Consider the following 17,194-nt stretch of genomic DNA (forward strand, 5'->3'; position numbering starts at 1 on the left):
TCCAACCTGCGTCTTCATGAATACTAGTCAGGTTTGTTTCCACTGAACTGCATAGATGTCTGGGTTTATTTCTGGGTTCTCTATTCTTTTCCATTCATCTGTATATCTGTTTTTGTACCAGTAGCACACTGTATTGATTACTGTAGCTTTAGAATATTGTCTGAGTCTGGGAGAGTTATGCTTCCTGCTTTGCTTTTTTCCCTCAGGATTGCTTTGGCAATTCTGGGTCTTTTATGTTTCCATGTAAATTTTTGGATTGTTTGTTCTATATCTGTGAATAATGTCATGGGTAATTTGATAGAGATTTCATTAAATCTGTGCATTGCTGTGGGTAGTATGGCATTTTAACAATATTAATTATTCCAATGGAGGAGCATGGGATATCCTTCCATTTCTTTCAATCCTCTTACATTTGCTTAATGTTGTATAGTTCTCAGCACATAAGTATTTCACCCCCTTGGTTAGATTTATTCCTAGATATTTAATTTTGGGGGATGCAATTTTAAAAGGTATTATTTTTTAATATTCCTTTTCTAATATTTCATTGTTAGTATATGGAAATGCAACTGATTTCTGAATGTATCCTGCTACTTTGCTGAATTTGTTGATCAGTTAGAGTTGTTTTTGTGTGGAGTCCTTAGGGTTTTCTATATATCATATCATGTCATCTGCATAATATTGACAATTTTACCTCTTCTCTTCTAATTTGGATACCTTTTATTTCTTTTCTTTGTCTAATTTCTGGGGCTAGGATTTCCAATACTTTATTGAATGGAAGTGGTGAGAGTGGCCATACTTGTCTTGTTCCAGATTTTAGTGGGAAACCTTTAGCGTTTCTCTGTTGGGTATTATATCATCTGTGGGTTTGTCATAAATGGCTTTTATTATGTTAAGGTATGTTCTCTCTGTACCCACTTTGATAAGAGTTTTTATCATAAATGGATGTTGGATTTTGTCAAATGCTTTTTCTGCATCAGTTGAGATTATCATGTGGTTATTGACTTTCATTAATGTGGTGTATGACATTGACATTGATTTATTTGCATATGTCAAGTCATCCTTGTGAATTCGGGATGAATCCCACTTGGTCATGGTATATGATCTTTTTTATGTGTTGTTGGATTTGGTTGGCTACAATTTTGTTGAGAATTTTTGTGTCTATATTCATCAAAGATATTAGCCTACAATTTTCTTTTTTGGTAGTATCTTTGATTTTGGTATTAGGGTGATGGTGGCTTCAGAAAATGTCTTTGGGAGTCTTCCTTCTGCAGTGTTTTGGAAAAGTTTAAGAAAGATGGGTATAAGTTCTTTCTATGTATGGTAGAATTTTCCTGTAAAGCCATTTGGTTCTGGACTTTTGTTTGTAGGGAGTGTTTTTATTACATATTCAATTTCATTTCTGTTGGTGGGTATGTTTAAATTATCTGTTTCTTCTTGATTCAGTTTTGGTGGGCTGTATGTCTCTAGCAAGTTGTGCCTTTCTTGTAGGTTGTCACATTCATTGACATACATGGACTTCCCATGTGGCTCACAAATTTATTGGCATATATTTGTTCATAATATTCTCCTAGGGCTTTTTGAATGTATGCGGTATCCATTAAGATTTCTCCTTTTTCATTGCTTATGTTTATTTGGGTTTTCTCTCTTCTTTTTGGTGAGTCTGGCCAGAGGTTTGTCAATTTCGTTTACCCTTTCAAAGAACCAGCTCTTGTTTTTATTGATTTTTTTTTCTTTTGTTCTCTGAATCTCTTTCATTGATTTCCTCTCTAATCTTTATGATTTCCTTCCTTCTGCTGACTTTGGGTTTTGTTTGTTCTTCTTTTTCTAATTCTAATTTCCTTTTTTGATTTCCTCCTTTACCCATTGTTTTTATTTTATTTTTTTTAGTAACATGTTGTTTAGTCTATGTGTAGTTGTTTTTTCTCATTTATTTTCCTAAGGTGGCTTTCTAGTTTCATGCCATTGTGGTCAGAAAAGATGCTTGAAATAATTTGTGTACCCCTAAATTTGTTGAAGTTAGTTTTGTATCTCAGTATTTGGTTAGTCCTAGAGTGTTCCTTGTGCACTTCAAAAGAATGTGTATTCTGATTTTTTTGGATGGAATGCCCTGAAAATATCAATTAAATCTAACTGTTCTACTGTGTTATTTAGGATCTCTGTTGCCTTACTGATTTTCTGTCCAGAGGATCTGTCCATTGATGTGAGTGAGGGTTAAAATCTCCAACTTTTATTGTATCCCCATCAATTTCTTCATTTATGTCTGTTAGTATTTGTTGAATGTATTTGGGTGCTCCTATATTAGGGGCATATATGTTGACAATTGTATTCATCTTCTTTTTGAATGGATCCTTTTACATTAAATAGTGTCCTTCTTTGTCTTTCTTTATGGTCTTTGTTTTAAACTCTATTTTTGTCTGATGTGAGTATTGAAACTCCTACTTTCCTATCATTTCCATTTTCATGAAATTTTTTTTCCATCCCCCCCACTTTCAGTGTAAATATGTCCTTTGCCCTAAGATGAGTCTCTTATAGGCAGCATATTGTAGGCTGTTTTGTTATCCAGCCTGCCACTCTGTGTCTTTTGATGGTGCTTTTAGTCCATTGATATTTAAGGTAATTGATAAATATGTATTTATTTCCATTTTAAACCTTGTTTTCCAGTTGATTTTAAGTTTCTCCTTTGTTCCTTTTTTTTTTTTTTTGGTTGGATGATTTCCTTTTATTTTATGCTTGTGTCCTCTACTTTTTAGTTTTTGTGAATGTATTATTTGGTTTAGGTTTGTGTTTGCCCTGTTTCTCAAGTATCTGCTTACTGTATCTGCTTGCTTTAGCCTTGATAGTCATATGGGCTCAATTGCATTCTAAAAGAAAAGTCTGTATTGTCTTACTTTCCTTCCCCACATTTTATGATTTTAGCATCTTTTTAAATGTCTTCATGTTTATCCTTTTACTGTTCCTTGTGTTTATTGCCACTTTCCTAAATGGATTTTTTTTTTCCTTTTAGATTTGTATACTAGAGTATTTAAGTGATTACTTTCCAATTGTGATTTCCTTCAACCTATATCTTTTTCTTTCCTTTTTAGAGGCTACCTTTCAATATTTCTATTAGAATGGATTTAGTATTGCTATATTTTTTAGTTTTCATTTTTTGGGGGAATTCTTTATTTCTCCTCTTTTAAATGATAATTTTGCTGGGTAGCATATTCTAGGCTGCAGATTTTTACCTTTGAAAATTCTGATTATGTCTTGCCTCTCTCTTCTGGCCTGTAGCATTTCTGTAGAGAAATAAGCTGGCCTGTAGCATTTTTGTAGAGAAATAAGCTGATAGCTTTATGGGGGTTCCCTTATAATTAGCTCTTTGTTTTCCTCTTGCTGACTTTAGAATCTTCTATAACTTTTGCCATTTTTATTGTACTCTATCTTGGTGTAGTAGGCCTGTTTGTGTTCAACTTGTTTGGGGCCTTCTGTGCTTCCTTTTTCTGAATATCTGTTGCTTTAGATTTGGAAAGTTTTCAGACATAATTTCTTCAGATATATTTTCAATCCTCTTTTCTTTTTCCTCTTCTTCTGAATTCCTCTTACGTGTAGATTGGCCCACTTTATGTGATCCCATAGATCTCTTATATTGCTCTCATGTTTTTTTCACTTGGTTTTCTGTCTGTTGTTCTGATTGGGTGATTTCCATTATTGTATCCTCCAAATCACATATTTGTTATTCTCCATCATTCATTCTTCAATGCCTTTAATTCAGCTTGTGACTCTGCAAATGAATTTTCTAATTTTTCTTGGCTCCTCCTTATAATTTCTAGTTCCTTTCTAAAATAATCTGTATTACTGTTCATCTCTGCTCTTAATTCCTTCAGTATTTTCAGTATCTCCTTTTTGAACTTGGTGTCTCTTAGACTGCAGAGATCTGTTTTGTTGTTTGTTCCTTCAGGGGAATTCTGTTCTTTTTACTCAGAGTGGTTCCTGAGCATCTTCATTTTGCTTATACCTTTCTTATTCCATGAGTTTAGGGAAAACAACTATCTACTGTGGTCTTTGAGGACTATTTATATGCAAGCGTGTCCCTGGGTCAATTATGAGGGCTTATTTGTGTGTGTGTGTGTATATGTATGTGTATGAGGCTGCTTTTGGTTTGGGTACTTGCTGTCTCTTTCTTCAGTGTGTGCAGGCTCTTATCCCCTGATCGGGGGTATGCCAGTATAAGGCCTGTGCCTGCTTTCAGGGAGATGGAGGCAATTGACAGGCCTTTAGCCAGTGCCTGGTTGCTGGGCCCTTGACAGTGGTGAGGAACCACAGAGAGGTGGTGCAGGCTGCTCCTGGTTGCAGGGCTTTGAACAGTTGCACTTATCCTCATGGAGGTGAAGGCAGTGCCCAGAGCTTTTGGCAGAGGCATTGGTGGACTGTGTGTGTGTGTGTGTGTGTGTGTGTGTGTGTGTGTGTGTATGTTTGTTTCCCCAGTGATCACTGAGCTGACTAGGACTGCAGGTGGAGCCTGTCCACCAGACCCATGGTGGCTGGCTATGCCCACTTCTGGAGCCTGAGATGGCTGTGGCAGTTTGCAGCCACTGCCTGTAGGCCTGTGTAAGAGGCATCCTGCCTGCCTCCGTGGAGGGAAAGATGTTCCTTTGGCAGTCCTGTTCCTCCTTCTCCTGCCCGCCCCAACCATGGTGCATTATTTCTCCTACAGACCCAGGCCTCCTCTCATACTCTTTGGCTGTAGCGCTCTGCTCCCCAGCCAGTGGCACACCATCCCTAGCCCCTCAGGCTGTCCCCACACAGCCTATCCTAGGCCTCTCCCTGGAACTGATCTCTGAAGCCTGAGTCTCAGTGCCCAGCCCCAACCTGAGTGTCTCTCAGGCTATGGTGTCCTGGGGGGTGGTACCAATAGTCTTTGTGGCTGTCTCTGTGCTTTGTCCTCCTCAGCACGATTTTGCACTTTTTCTCCAAGGCTTTGAGGTCATAGCTGACCTTCCCATCAGTTAGATGACCTCCCAGGGTGCAGATTCCTTTCCTCTTTCACAGCTCCCTCTAAGGAGTGCTAGTCCTGTCCCCATTCCTTTTTTCTTCTCACTCTCTTTTTTTATTCCTTTTGTTCTACCCAGTTAAGTGGAAAGTTTCTTGCTCTTTTTGGAGGTCTAAGGTCTTCTGCCAGCATTCAGTAGATGTTCTGTGTGACTCATTGTACATGTAGATAGCTTTCTTTTTTATGTGTTTGTGGGAGAAGGTGAGCAGCATGTCTTACTCCTTCACCTTCTTGTTCCCACTCTCTGAAGTTCTTTTAAAACTCATTACCATGACTGAAGAACTGTGAATCTTTTTTTAAAAAACAAAGTATCAATGAAACAGTGATCCCTGTAATGGACAGGACAATTACAGAACCAGTTAATTTATACAAGTTCCTTTAACAAATTCTTAAAATTAGGACATTTCGTTTGGGCTCAGATTTTAAAAGGAAGATGGAGTGAACCTGCTAGCATTTGTTTTGAGTGCAGCAGGTGCCCAGGGCTCAGACCCTCCCCACCGTAGGGAAAGCTCCTCCACTGCCCTGCGCTGCTCGTGGTGCAGGCACTTCTGTGCCTGGGGCCTCTTCTTGGCAGCACACAGAGCTTTGTGGTGGCCAGGATCTGGAGTGGGAGGAGGGATGGCACAAGCCTGATTTGCCACTTTAGATTTTTCTGACAGGAGGCCTTTCTTTATCTTGTAGGTGAACGTCCCTATCAGTGCCCTTACTGCGAAAAAGGATTCAGTAAAAATGACGGGCTGAAGATGCATATTCGTACTCATACCAGGGTAAGAATGTATTCTATCTCTTCATATAAATTACAAAAACTATACTTATTAACAAAATATTTCACTTTACCCAAAAAAATAAAGGCGGCAGATCCAAAATCATATGTTTATATATTTAATAGACATTTGGAGATAATATTTTTTAAAAGACATGACAGAGAAACAAAAATACAAACCCCCAAAGCATCTCAGTTTTTTAAATTGTGAACTAGATTTTAGGAGTAATAAATGACACACTGCCAAGTAAATAGAATGTAGCATTTTAATACGGAAAAATACAAGGATGCTGTCCGGCAGGGTATTTACCAGGACTGCAGATGCCAGCACTTCTTGAGCAGAGGTGCGCCTGTCAGCCTGCGACCATTAACTAATGCATATGAGCAAGTATATTTACAAGAAAGGTGTTGAAAATAATGTAAATTAATTGGGGGAAGTGAGGGAGGAGAGCTCCTTGCTCCACAGGGTGTGCCCCGTGCTGTCTTTCATTCCTTTTCTAAGGATGCCCTCTGTGCCTCCGCTGTCAGCACCTCTCACAGGACTATTGTCATTCTTTATATAGATGGCTTTTTCCAGACTCGAGCATCTTCCTCACATGCTATAAAAAATGTGAGCAGCTCACCCTCCATCCAGCTACATGTCTTCACTCACTATTCAGTTTAGAGCACAATTAGATACTTTATGTTAACTTTCCATTTGAAAAGTGCATGTTGTTTTTAAATAGCTCTTGATTTCATTCTCGCCATCTTTTCACCGTGTTGCCTTTCACACAGTTCTTTTCAGTTCCGCCTTGTAAAAGTGCTTATGGTCTATATAAATGCCATATTTTTTTTCAAATTTTAAGAGACATGTCCAATCCCCTTAAGAGCAATTATAATTTAAACTTCTGGATTTCACTTTTTACCTTAGCTGTCAAATAAAAACTTTAGAGAAAACACATAATGATAATATCCTTTCCAGTATAATAATATCCTAGCTTTCCACTTCAGTGCTGTAGGCCATAAAAGATACCCTCTGAGGTCCTGTTAAGAAAATACTCCTCTTGTCTTTGTGGTGGAGGGAGAGGCAGATCTGTGCTCATTAGAGCAAATCCACAGTGGGCCTCTCATTCTGACTTAAAATATAATATTCATATTATATGGATATTAGGAGCTGGGATAATTGATAAATATATAGACAATAAAGGATTAGACAAATATTACTGTGGAATTCCCTAGTGGCCTAGCAGTTAAGGATTTGGTGTTGTTACTGCTATGGCTTGAGTTTGATCCATGGCCTAGAACCTTAGCACGCTGCAGCCATGGCCAAAAAAAATCACTGTTCAGAATATAACTTCAAACCTTTTGGGTTTTCTCAAGCAAGGATGGTATTTCCAATTCAACTAATTTGGTTTTTATTTGGTTTTAAAATAAAGTTTATTAATAGGAATAATAGTTAAAATAAGTACAAAAGCCACTCATCACATTCCAGGTACTGTATTCTAGATGTTCACATTTATTAATTCGTGTGAGCCTCACAGCAATTCGTTGATGCACTTAACAGTTCACTTAAGCCTCTATGAGGTAGGTATTATTATGATCTCTTTTTTAAAAAATGAGAAACTGAGGCATAAGCAAGTGAATAGTAATGTTTGGAACCTAGAGTGACTTTAGAGCCCACCCTCTCACCTACTGCACATACATTGCATGCCTTTTAGTCAGTTAAAATATTTTCTCATTCCACTAACTCTGATATATTTTCCTGTATATTTTCAAACTAAACAAACTAGAGTAATAAACCCAGATTTAAAAGTCTGTTGTTCATTTGAATATTTGGACTTTGACTCAAGGATCCTGAAACTGCCTCAGGGTGTCCAGGTGCAGGTGCTACCTTTTCAGCAGCTCTCAGGCACTGATTTCACAGAAAGCAAGCACATGCCTGCCTCTGACTAAGGGACCACCAGAGAAGGCTTGACTAGAAGCCCCAGGATTTTAGACAGAATCCCATACAATTAGTAGAGCGTACTAGCAAAGGAAGAGGGTGAAGAGATACATAGAGGTCTTTCGGGTTTTGCTTCAAACTTTAATTTTTCTTTATCCTGCATTATTTATAATTCATCACAGACTGCTTCATTTTGAAATCCTGTTTCCTGAGCATTGGATAGTCTCTGCAAACTTATGTTTTTCCAATATTATTTGGGTTTGTAAGACTCAATTTAAAAGATACCATTAAGCTTTGGACCATTATACTTTTTAATTTCAATCTTCTGTTGAATCTAATGAGATTCAAATTACATGTGTTAGAATGTTTGATGTTGTCCCATGGCCCTTGGTAGTTCTCTTCTCTTTTTGCTCTTTGTGTCTTTGTATTTCTTTTTTTTTTTTTGGCTATTTAGGGCTGCATCCGTTGCACACGGAGGTTCCCAGCTAGGGGTCGAATCAGAGCTACAGCTGCCGGCCTACACCACAGCCACAGCAATGCCAGATCCAAGCCGTGTCCATGACCTACATCACAGCCCACAGCAATGCCAGATCCCCAACCCACTGAGCGAGGCCAGGGATTGAACCCACAACCCCCTGGTTCCCAGTTGGATTCGTTTCCGCTGCACCAGGACGGGAACTCCATGTCTGTGTATTTCTGATTTCTAATTTCTGTGGGTATGTTGTCCCTTTTACTGATTCTTTCCTCTGTGGTGCTCAGTCTGCACATTGGAAGATCTCGTCTTTGATATAATTTATTTCTAATATTTCCATTTGGCTTTTTAAAATAGTTTCCATGTCTCTTTTGCAATTGCCTGTTTGTTCATGCACACCGTCCACCTTTTCCTTGCATTCTTTGACAGTACTTACTGTAGTTCTTTAAATTCTCAGGTAGTCCCACCATCCTTCAGTCATTGTATCCTGTACTCACTGTCTCTATAATGGGTTGGGGAAGTTTGGTTTTTTGTGCGGCACACAGAATTTTGATTGAATGCCTGTTACTGCATGTGAAAAAATATAATAGAAACTGAGGTAAATGTGCCTGGAAGTAGGACCCCTCTTCTGCCAGGCCTTTAATGTGAGAGTTTGAGCTGATGTAGTCGGTAGTTACACTAGCTTTGGGTTTTGTTGCTGCTGTAGTTTAATATCCTCGGGCTTTAATCTCATCCCAGGATGGTCTGCTGTCTCCATGCTCTTAGTGGGGATCTGGAGGCCCAGGGGATTCTGCAGTGGCTCTGTTCCATCATCAGGTTTTAGCAGACCCTGCATGCTGCCACCACAGCGGAGGTCTCGCTCTCTGCCGTCGTCCCTCTACCAGTTGTCACTGGCTGATGCTTATTACTCAGCACGAGACCTGAGTGGGGCAGAGAGCTTTCTCGGATTCTGTGCTCTGGCATTATTGTGAGGCAGGCACTGTGCACCAGAGCCCCCAGGGTGGGGCTTTTTCAGACTTACTACCTCTATCCCTAAAGTGAGCAATTTCTGCCTCTGCTTTAGTTCAGGGTCTAGAGCTTCAGAGTCTTAGTCGCTAGCCATGTTTGGCTATTTAAAATTTAATTATAGTTAATTGAAATGAAATAAAAATTAAGATTCACTCTTTCTCTCACACTAGCTAGCTAGCTACCTTACGGGTGTTTAATAGGATACCTGGCTTGTGGCTGTTGTGTGGGGCAGCACAGATACAGGTAGTTTTATTCTAGAGCTCAGGTCTAGAGGACAGTGGCTAAATCTGGCGTTGTATCAGTGGAGGGGTTCCTACTCCTGTTCCAGCAGCAGCTCTCTTCTGTGGACCATTCCAAGAGCCCCTCCCTTCATGTCACTGCCAGGTATGCCTGTGGGCAGGGTTCTGCTCCTCCTGAGGGCAGAGGCTTTGCCTGGGACCAGAGCACCCGAGGACTGCCTGCCTCACCCCCAGCCTCAGGTGGCTTTTGCCTCCTGACTAGAGGTGAGATCTGGGACCTGCCAGGTGTCTTGTTCCTCACTCAGAGGCACAAGGCATTTGTCTCCTGTGTTAGAAGGTCTGGGGTCTCAGCAGTTTAGTGCTTAGGCTTTGGCGGTGGCCGATCACCATGGTACATAGTCATGCAGGGACCAGAACACATGGGTTCCTTCTGGTTTTCCTGCTTCATCTTCAAAGCCCTGTCAGGCCCTACATACCAGTGTCATGAGGGGCTCTCTCAGGCCACCTGCCTGCCCCCAGCCCTCCAACTTTCTCAGGAGCACCTGATGGAGCCTGTGGAAAGAGGTCGTGAATAGTGTGGACCTCCAATGTATTTGGGTCCCTGGGAATCTAAAGTGTCTCTGTAGCTCACATTGGACCTTTAGAAATTGTTTATATTTTCCCTTGTTTCACGGCAGCTGCCTTTACCTCATGTTCTGACAAAGGTGTAGCAGTTCCTGTGTCCATCTCTGTAACATTCAGTTCCTCCTTGTATGATGACCTCAGCTCACCAAAATATCTCATGACCTGAGGTTCAAAACAATGATGTTGATAATCTAGATTTTTCTGTCACTGTTCAGGTGGGGTGATGTTCTTTTTGGCTTTTCACATCCTAAAAGCAGTAATTTATTCTCAGCTCTCTAGCTTTGTTGGGATAACTTCTTCTACTTCATGGCTCTAGATTAATTCTCTGCTTGGGAGCTGATAAAAGCAGGAGTTCTTACACTCCACCATGTCCAGCACCTTCATTCAGTCAGGGAAGCACCCCTTTGTACAGGCCCCATGTGGTCCGGGCCATCTGTTTTCCAGGGTGAGGAGAGGACAGTCTGCCTTGAGGCAGGGCCAGGGGACAGGCCCATTGAGCTTCCATCAGGGCATTGGCTTTGAGCCCCCTCCTTGTCTCTGGAGGTTCTCTCCCCATCCACCTTCCCTCCTTTGTAGGCTCTTTTCTTTGCTTGGCTGATGGAGGAAACAGCTTATCGGAAGGAGTAGGGCCTCTTTTGGGTGGAAGTGGGCAGGTGCCTTAGTCTGGACACTGTGGCTTCAACCAAGACTTACAGAACAGTGTCAGTGATAGTATTAATTTTCCCGGGACTTTTAGGCTTGGAGATGCTCTAGGCATAATGCCAGCCCCGCCTCATCTCTATGGCTATGGCGTAACTTGATGTGTAATGTCTTGGGTCCACTGTAGTACATTATACTTGGGAGCTGTAGATGATCTGAAAATTATGGCCCTTAGGTTTATATTGTTTAAGACACATTGAGCCAAAACACTCACTGTCAGTGAGTTAACGTACATCTTCATAAATATCCATTTTGTAAACTTCTAAGTTCAAAAGAAATTGTTTTTTGTAATCATTTACCACAGAAAGCTTCATGTCTTATTTAATCACTTTTGATTTTTCAACATGGAAAACACCTGGACCAATTAGAAAGTTATTTCAGAAACCCTGCCTTTCGAGCACCAGTTAAAACACCCAATTAGCTTACACAGGTTTCAGGGTTCAAAGACCGCAGCTGTGTCTCCAGCCTTGTTTGCAGGAACAGCTAGATTAGTTATTAAAATATTAAAATAGAATTGCCAGTGGATAAAAGTAATGGCAAATCTTTTATGTCGTTTTATATTTTGTTAATTTTCTTTCGTGAAACTTTCTGTCCCTGATCCTCAGACAGTTCAGATTCTGTGGTGGATTTGCAAATGTGTACATGTTGCACTTTCTTCAGACACTGTGCACTGAGACCCTGGATTGCCACGTCCAGATTGGAGTTGTCATCAGGCACTGCTGGATTTATCTGGAGGCTTTGAGGTGGTATACCAGTGTAGCAGCTTGAAAACTAGGTATTAAAATCTGACTAAAGCATCCAGTTGGTGAGTCGTGGGAGCAATGTAAGCTTGGTGTTGAAGGAACAAGAAAAAGGGTAATTTATTATGGGTGAAGAAGCTGGAGGAAGAGGAGTAAGAAGTAGCTGCCAAGGGAAAAAGAGGCAAGAAAGAGTTCCCTAGCACCCAGAGTACTAGATGGGACTTCTGTAGCCTTGGTTAAGAATAGAAGGAAGTCTTTTAAGGATGAGAGTCAGCTTGGAATCCTCATGAGCACATTATGAGGCATGCATAGAAATCCAGGAGACAGATGCAAAAGCAAGTCTATTGAATCGTGTAGGGGGTACGTGGGTTGATTCCAGGAAATGCTAGAGAGAGGGGCGCTGGTATCCGAGCTGAGCTCTGAGGACCGTGGAGGAGGGCATGCGAGGCAGATGTAACCACATAGGCAGAGTAAGAGTGGTATTTACAGATCTAGTCAGGATGGCTAGTCTACCAGGACCAAGTTGAGGATTCACGTTGAAGTCTGACTGCAGTTGAGACAGGCCAGGACTGAGGAGTTGGTATGAGTCCCAGAAACATGTTTATTTTGTGTGATGTGTTTTATTTTGAGTAAGGGGTGATGACATTATCAGCTCCCTTTGGAAAGGAGATGACTGCTCTGAAGTCATCTCCAAGAGTGAATTGAAAGGAGGCAGGACTGGAGATGAGGAGATCCTGATGCAGGCATGCTGGAAGCCGTGAACTAGACAGAGAGCCCACAGGATGTAAAAGGGGGAAGATGTATGGGAGACACCTTAGAAACAGTCTTGACAAGGTGTGGACATACAATACATGTCAGTGGGGAAGAGTGGGGATGAGTCACAGGTGAACCCAAGCTGCCAGGAAGAGGCACTTGGGGGGATGGTGGGTGGTCGATTCACAAAGAGGGAAAGTAGGAAGAGGAAGGAAGAGTTGGGGTCACACTTGTATAGGCTTAAGCACTCAAGAAACCTGCTCAGCTCTTTGTGTTTTTATATCTCAATAAGATTTTTTGAAGTTTAATAATTTTAAAAAGTTGATTGTGATTTTAGAGAAAATTTTGTGTTTTTTAAAAATTTTTTTTCTTCTAAACTTCCTGAGCTTTTGTGGGTATGAGAAGAAATGGCTCATTGCCATTATTTGAAAACATCTTTAATTTGGTTTTGGAATTAATAAATCTTTTATTATTTCTAGAACCCACATCTTTCTTGGGGGATTTTATGTGGCTTGCAAATGAATCATTTAAGGTAAATGGTTTTAAGGTACAATTGTATTTTATTTGGCTCAGAAAAAATATAACTACATGAAATTGAACATTCTTATTTTATCACAATAAGCTACCTTTCCTCTGTAAAAGGGTAAATTCAGACCTTTTGAAAAATAACTTTCTTTTCAGGGACTGACAAGCATCATTTCCTTCCTTTCTTTTCTCCTTTTTCTTTGTGAAAATTCTTTTTGATGGTCATCAACCTACTTGGCAAAGTGCCTCCTCTTCCTATTCTCTGTACAGCTATGCTCTTGAGCTAGTCAGCTCTCTTATTAAAATCCCCTGCAAAGAAAGTGTCCAGTTTCTTGGTTATGAATACTTTTTTGGCACACCAAAGGACATCCCTAAAATTAGGACCTCTGGTCCAGGCATTCTGGAATCTGAGTGGTTCCCTGAATTTCCTTAGGCTTTGAGTGTAAGAAGTGAAAACTTAAAATACATTGGATTTCTTCTTCTTTTTATTTTTTGCTCTTTTAGGACCATACCCACAGCATATGGAGGTTCCCAGGCTAGGGCTCGAATTCAAGCTACAGCTGTCAGCCTGCACCACAGCCACTGCAACGCCAGATCCAAGCCACATCTGTGACCTACACCATAGCTCACAGCAACACCAGATCCTTAACCCACTGAGCTTGGCCAGGGATTGAACCCGCAACCTCATGGTTACTAGTTGGATTTGTTTCCGCTGTGCCACACTGGGCACTCCATAAATTGGATTTCATACTCTTGACGAATTTGGGGGATAGATAAACTATCCTTTAGCAAAACAGACAAAAGTATTTTGTGGAGTTAAATTCTCTTCCACTATATTTAGGATTATAAGGGTAAAGTTCCATTGATGTGAAGGATTGGACTGAACGTAGGCATCTAGGTATCAAATGTGATTTTTCTATAGTTTTTTTTTTTAATAGTGTTGACATTTTCATCAAGCATTTTTGTGCCTAACTTGATTTTGGGGAGAAAAAAAACTGGTACTGTCCATCCAGAGCGTAATGTAATTGGTTAGAATAATGGTGTGGTAGGGTAGTCTCCAAGGTGGTTCCCCTCAGGTTCTTCCCTCCCTGGATGCACATGCTGCTCGTTAATCAACAGCTGGAGCCTAACTTCCCTTCCCTTGAATCTGGGTTGACCACAATGACTTGTTGACCAGTAGAGCACAGCAGAGGTAGATGTCCTAGGACTTCAGAGACTTGGGTCATAAGGAATCTGGCAGATTTTACGTCTCTTGGAACCGGAAACCATGCTGTGAGGACTGCAAGTCAGGTGGAGAGCCACAGAAGGGCTTGCCACCCAGCAGACACGAACTGCCGGCCATGTGAGTGAGCCGTTTAGGACAACTAGCCCAGTTGAGCCTTCAGGTGACTTCAGCTGCAGCCACCTGACTGCAGCTGCTACAGAGACTCTGAGAGAAAACATTGCCTCTGTAATGGTCAGTCCACAGTTCACAAACCCAGTCAGTCGCCCTCCCCCACCGATACACAGAAAAACCTCCCAGTCAATCCACAAAACCATACAAAATAATAACTTGTTTTAGATCATTTAAATTTTAAGGTGGCTTATTATACAGCAGTAGAAAACTGAAACAAAGGCTAAATATCACATAATACTGAATAAGGACAATTTTAATTGTGAAATATGCTTCTGTATTTTAAAGTCGTTGACATTTCTGGACAAAGTATTAAAATAAACACAAGTTAGCTGTTGGATCACTTTATCATCACTTAGCAATGGGAACTATATTTTGTGATCAGAAAAAAAACAATTCTTAAAACTCAGTTTAAAAATAATACAATTTTTCAGAAAAGCATTCACTGTTCTGAAAAAGATTTGAGAGACCCAGAGACAAGTGAACTTTAAGGCACTCATGATAGTTGTGTACTATTTAATTCATAGATCTAAAGTCTGATGGCTAATATGCTTATATAACCCTGAAATTTGTATAAATGAGCTAAATTAAGAGCTTTCTTTTCAATAATATGCCTTATAATTGAAGTGGCAATGAGATGGCTGAAGTGACGAAGGCTCATCGCCATTCATACTTCTTAGTTCAGTAACAACCAAAGAGTCTAAAACTGGGTTACCTATCAGTGTTATAATCAGGAATTATATCTGTTTAGAGGCTTTTGGTGTGTAATTCTTGCCTTTGGGGCTGGTCGTCCGATAAACTAGATCAGGGGTGGTCCCTGCTCAGTGGTAATGATGAATAGCAGGTGGGTTGGGTCGTTCCCTGTTTAGGACTTTCTATCTGATTTGGACACTTTCTGAATGCAGCTGTTTTAAAAAAACACACATCTCTCTTTGAATTTAACAAACTTACTGTTATAATTTGTTTATATATCTCTCCTTTCTAGACCTTGACTTTCCTCTGGATGGGAATTTTACACCTCTTTTTCCTCAGCATCTGTGGGTGCCCAGCACCTTCATTCTGAATGAATGAAGTTAAATTATATCAATAGTAAACTATATTAAATTTAGCAAATCAATTCAGGAAATATATAGCTAAATAAGAGCTGTGAATTCATTCATTCATTCAACAAACATTTATTGAATGACTAGAACACGCTGTAAACTGAGAAGAGCGCAATAAACAAATTAGACATTGTCCCTTCTCTCAGTGGAACTTCGAGAGTTTATCATTATGTGTCGTACTTGATTCTTACTTAATCAGCAATTCCTTCTCATAGTCAGAGGTCTGAGAAGACAAGAGTTTCCATTCGGTGGATATGTGTGACGTGCCCTTTATGTGCTGTCACAGGCCCTTCTGTGTCCATCAAGAGAGATGAACACTAAAAATATAATTTTAAGTAATAAATCATAGTAAGTGTGCAAAGTGAGAGAGCAGGAAAGTGCTAGGTCCCAAGTGTACAAGCAGGCACTAAACTTAGTCCTGAGGTCCCAGCATCTTTGGCATGACCCTCTCATCTCATGGATCTCCTCCTTCACTGGGTTGGTTGTACACATGTGTAGCTCTGCGTCTCCTCACACGACAGTGAGTGAAAGCCACTTCTCTCTGTCCCAGGGGGTGGGGGTGGGAAGATGGGCTCCTGTACACCTTTTGCTCTGTGCTTGATGAAGTGTGTTAGTGTGTACTGGGCCCACTTTTTCCTGCCTGCCTTCTTTGGACTTTCATGTCATCTGCTTTAAAGACTTTGTTCTGAGAGGTCTGTTTGCTGAAGAGGGAAGATGGAGGTCTTATGATGGAGCCATTCCCTTCCTTTTTATCTGCCCTGACACTCCTGGCAGAGGAGACTCAGGTGGGCTCTGCACCACAGGCCACAGCAGGGGCCATGTATACTTCAAGCTCCAGCCTAAACCCTGCTGTTTATTTGCTCACTGAAGCAGCACTTGGTATGAACACGAATGATCATGTTATCAGGGGATAACATTAAAAACGCCTCATTTTAAGTTCCCTGGTAACCTAGCAGTTAAGGGCCCCGCATTGTCACTGCTGTGGCGTGAGTTTGATCTGTGACTCAGCAACTTCCACATGCCAAGGGTGCAGCCAAAAAAACAACTCCTCTCATTTGGTTTGTTTTTTGTTTTGTTTTGTTTTGTTTTTAAGATCATTTGCAAACTATAGGACTTGAATGAGAAATCACTTTACAACTGTTTATATTACTGTACCAAAGATTTGAGGGTGTGCCCATTGATCTCAAGATTGTCTCTCTTAAATCTCAGGATACAGAATAATTCATTTATTCTGCTAGTCTTTATTTAGCCTACTATGTGCTAGGACTGTAGTAGGTACCAGGGATACATAAATGAGTATAATAAGTTACATGGAAGTTTCAGGTCATTTCATGTGATGGATCATGGCATATAGGGCATAATAAAAGAAAGAGGCTTCCAGGGTGAGCAGAGGACAGATGATGTTCTTCGGATGCTGGATGAAAGTGTTTGGACTTTTACCTCGGGGTTATTGAGAAGCCCTTAAAGGTCAGTGGTCTCAGAGTTTTGGCTTTTTCTGGCCTTGCTAAGGACTTTGTTTCTAGCTGATTTCTGGCCTGAATCACTCTCGTTCTGACCATCAGAATACTTTGTTCTTATGCCTTAGCAGTCTCTCTGTTCTTTGGTAATCCTCAGCACTCAGTGATCCCTCAGACTCTCCTTAGCCTGCTGATAACTTTTGACTATTTTGCCCAGGTAGTTCTGGGCAGAGATGAGAGAGTGTTTCGGGAAAATACTTCCAGGCAGACCATCCCTGTAAAGCAGTAAATGCTTTTTCCAGTGGCCTTTGCCTAGTCTCTGTTTGATCTCCCTTTTTTTTTTTCCAATTACTTTAAGGAGTAAAACCTCTGCCTAAAATCAAATGCCTCTACTCCCCATCCACCCTCCAAACCTGATGGGAGAGCTCTTTTCAGCATTTTAAATGATCCACTCTGTTCTGCTCCAGT

The 17,194-nt window shown here is 40.6% G+C and overlaps 1 protein-coding gene across 4 annotated transcripts in view; it reads left to right on the top strand.

Annotated features, from left to right (window-relative positions):
* The window catches only part of PRDM5 (PR/SET domain 5), a 190,754-nt gene that overhangs the window by 147,401 nt on the left and 26,159 nt on the right, over nt 1-17,194 (top strand). For 3 of the 4 annotated variants that reach the window (XM_047799168.1, XM_047799167.1, XM_047799169.1), the window contains one exon: nt 5,711-5,796. The exons of the other annotated variant lie outside the window; for it this stretch is intronic. In XM_047799168.1, coding sequence (XP_047655124.1) covers nt 5,711-5,796 — 86 coding nt within the window. The remainder of the gene's footprint in view (nt 1-5,710; nt 5,797-17,194) is intronic. 4 annotated transcript variants of the gene reach the window in all.

The sequence above is a fragment of the Phacochoerus africanus genome, chromosome 10, assembly GCF_016906955.1.
Source record: "Phacochoerus africanus isolate WHEZ1 chromosome 10, ROS_Pafr_v1, whole genome shotgun sequence".
Taxonomy (NCBI): domain Eukaryota; kingdom Metazoa; phylum Chordata; class Mammalia; order Artiodactyla; family Suidae; genus Phacochoerus; species Phacochoerus africanus.